Source organism: Gossypium hirsutum, chromosome D09, assembly GCF_007990345.1.
Source record: "Gossypium hirsutum isolate 1008001.06 chromosome D09, Gossypium_hirsutum_v2.1, whole genome shotgun sequence".
Lineage (NCBI taxonomy): Eukaryota > Viridiplantae > Streptophyta > Magnoliopsida > Malvales > Malvaceae > Gossypium > Gossypium hirsutum.
Window position 1 is genome coordinate 37,727,482 of NC_053445.1, and position 3,458 is coordinate 37,730,939.

At 32.4% G+C, this 3,458-nt stretch overlaps 1 protein-coding gene across 1 annotated transcript; it reads right to left on the reverse strand.

Moving 5' to 3' along the window:
* Positions 1–404: 404 nt before the first annotated feature.
* LOC121220863 (protein LURP-one-related 8) lies at positions 405–1,826 on the reverse strand. The gene is made up of 2 exons (XM_041100526.1): positions 1,030–1,826; positions 405–918 (listed from the first exon to the last, which is right to left on the reverse strand). The coding sequence occupies exons 1-2, from the start codon at positions 1,291–1,293 to the stop codon at positions 541–543; spliced, it is 642 nt and encodes a 213-aa protein (XP_040956460.1). The 5' UTR covers positions 1,294–1,826; the 3' UTR covers positions 405–540.
* Positions 1,827–3,458: the final 1,632 nt, after the last annotated feature.

The following is a 3,458-nucleotide window of genomic DNA, read 5'->3' on the forward strand; positions in this document are numbered from 1 at the left end:
CAATCTGTTTAACGATTTCGCTTTCCCTTATTTTTTCTTGTTCCAACTGAACTTGTTTGTTTCTCGAGAATTTTAGATTCCTTACGGTAGATATCCTTAGAAGTGTGACCGTATCATCGTACTAATATAAGTTGAGTGGTCCAAATGAGCTTTGTCAGTATGCTTTTTCCATGTTCCTAAATTCCTTTTTGATTGTACCAAAAATTTTTAAGAAAAAATAATATACAGAAATTATAGCTCTTATTCGATATTCTTTTTAAGAATTTTTTAATGTTCCTTTACAAAGAAAAACCTCACCACAGCTGCAGCATTTTCATTTTCGACCTAGCATCATATACAAACAGAAATTCCCCATTGGGTGCTTGGTTTTTTTTTATCAAAAACGAAAAAAACCAGCTTGAAGATGATCAATACCAGACATATATATATAACCAGATGCCGCAAGTTTGGAAATTGTTGCTATGATTTTCATATAGATATATAGATAGACAAACAGACAGACAAAGTTTTGGTAAAGAAAAAGCAAGAAATTAAAGATGGTTATCGTCTTGAAGATCCGAACATTTGATCAAGAAGGATGACGAGAGCCATGGCAAAATCCGTCCTGATATGACCAGGCTGAACAACAAGGCGAAAGATGTCGTTTCCGTAGGCAACTCCTCCATTAACAGCCTCTTTTTTCTTGATCTCTGCGGCTAATCTCCTCCTGTCATCGTATACGGAACACGATCTTTGCGAATACGACCCTTCGATCTCGTATACGACGTTATTGCTTCGGTTGCTAGTGTTGTCGCCGGGGATAACGTAAGCCAAGCACTTGTTGTTTAAGATGTTCATCGATTTCCTCACACAAAGTAGGGGATTCGTTGAGGTACTTTCGCCTTTGTAAACCAACCAGCTATCTCCCAGGCTCATTTTCTGAACAAAAACAAATAACGTTGAAACATCATCATCATCGTTTCATCGAAAACATTAGCCAAATATGCAAAAAGAAAAAAAAGAAAAAAAAAAGTGAATGCGACGCTGTACCTTGCGGCGGATGGTAAGGAGAGGGTTGCCAGTGGCATCCATGAGAAGGATCTCACCCTTGTTACCGTCCATGTAATTATCTACCCTGAACACCAAATCACCTTTACTACCAAACACTGTGAAGCCATTGCAGTTGAAGAGCAAGGATTTTTTCCATACGGTTAGAATTGCCTCGGATTCGGGTGCTGCTAACACCTTAGGCGGCCTCTCGGAGATGGTACCGCTGCCGGAAAAACTACTAGCATTGGGATAAACCTTTGTCATTGCCAGCCTTTAAACACTAATTTGGAAAAAAGATTGCAACACTAAAACTCAACTCAAGATGATCCAAGTGATAGATGACAAAAGGAAAAAAAAACTTAATGGGCAGAGCGAAACTTCGGAGCTTGGTTTGAGTGGAGGAATTAGGCAGAGAGAGTATTTTTATAAAGGAAAAAAGTATAGGGTTGGGAGGAAGAATAAAAGATGTACAAAAGTCTAATACGAGTGCGCCACCATTATATGACGTAAAGCCAGCACTTAACAGGACGATAATATATATTTACATATATAATATTTTTGGTGTTTAATAATGATATTGAGCCTTAAATAAATTGGATTAAGTAAAATATCTTAATTTTATTTTTTATCACTCGTTTTAATAGTTAGAGGAAAGAATATTATTATATATTTATATTTTTTTGATATAATATCTAATTATCTATAATCTTTTTAAACAGAATATAAAGAAGATAATTGAAAGCAAAGAAATGGAAGTTGTAGAAATGAGGCATGGAGGCATTTGATAAAATAAAGACAAAAAGATAATAGGTATTGAGAGATTAAAAAAGATAGAAATGGCCTACCTATCTTTCCTTGTAAGCCAGCAAATAATTAATACAAATGTTTAACGTCTCGGTCAAGAATATTAAAATTGTTGGGTTGCTTTCCCTTTTGTATTTGACCATGATTATTTTTTTAATAGTTGAGAACTTTTGAGTATTTTAATTTGGTATTAGCCTAAATTTACAAGTTGTTAAAAGAATTCTTATATTTAAATTTTGATTTATTTAAATATGAAGAATTAATATACAAAAAAGTGGTAGAATGACTAGAATTGATTTATTTTATTTTGTTAATTTAACTTATTAAAAATTTTATAAAATCTAATTAGACAATAAAATCGATTGCAATTACATTATTACAATTTCCTCCTCTCACAACTTGATTAAATCATAATTGATTTTCCAATTATTGACTTGATCATGTAATTAAACTATTTTATCATTTGATCTTTGACAGGATGCAATAATAATTAATTAAGTGTGGTAGTGTTAAGATTTGTGGCTGAGAGGTAATCTGCGGTGAGGGAGAAAGGACACTTGGCGACTGACCAATACTTTTGCTTAGATATTTTTGTGACCATGTTAGCATTGACTTTTTCCTTGCTTATTTTAATAAGTAACACACGAGTCTATGGATTGGGAGTACACAGAAGTAAATTGATTGGAGCAGGATGGGTTAGTGCGACACCCCCAGAACCATATTATAATTTATCATTGTACGCGTCTAGATAAGGTTTCCGGCACTTATGACCCTCAGTTCCAAAAGTTAATGGACCCAATTGTCTGAATCATTTCTAACCCTTCATCCCATCTTCTATGGATGGATTAAAGGTATTTATAGATGAAGTAGGGGTGAGTTTGGATTGGATTGGATTGATATATAGTACCAATATCAATTTAATTTAATCGAATTATAAGTTTAAAATAGGTGTTTCACTTGAAGTCGGAATTAAATAAATCAGAAGTGGCAATGACTTGGACGGAGTGGGCAAGGAAGTTGAGGACGTGGTGGAAATTTTGGGTAGAAAGGTTTGGGTGTTGTGTGACAATGAAGCTGATCGTGAGGAAAGAAAACAACAAGTCATTTTGGAAGGTTGAAAGTTTTTCGTTTTAGTTAAAAATAAAAAAATGTCATGTCAACAATTTGTTAATAGATTAAATTAGTTTTTAATGTCATTGACCAATTCAAGTAATTGTCTTAATTAGAATGATTAAATTGATAAAAAAATATATTTTAGAATAATCAACATGAAAATGACATTAATTTAAGGTGATTTGTGATATATTTTACCTATTTTTAATTTAATATTTAGTATTTATATATCTCTTTTATTCTTATTATATATTTCTCTTTTACTATTTTTTTTAAACTTAAACAATTTAACCTATATTTTTTTACAAAAGGGATAGGCAATGCCTTCTGTCTCTCTCAGATAAAGTGTGTTTATTACAATTTTAGACCCTCATATTCTTTTGTAATACAATTTAATCTTTTTAGCATGAAAATTTTGAGTTGGGGGACAAACGACAATGAGATTTTTTTTGGTATTTTGTATGTTGGTTTATGGTTTATATTTGAGATTCGTAATTGTTACTCTCAATAAT

Excerpts from the sequence above, each read along its gene's own strand:
- LOC121220863 (XM_041100526.1), bottom strand. The coding sequence starts at position 1,293 with ATGACAAAGGTTTATCCCAATGCTAGTAGTTTTTCCGGCAGCGGTACC. Across the intron at positions 919-1,029 it reads TCCTTACCATCCGCCGCAAG|AAAATGAGCCTGGGAGATAG; the intron begins GTACAGCGTCGC and ends GTTTTTGTTCAG.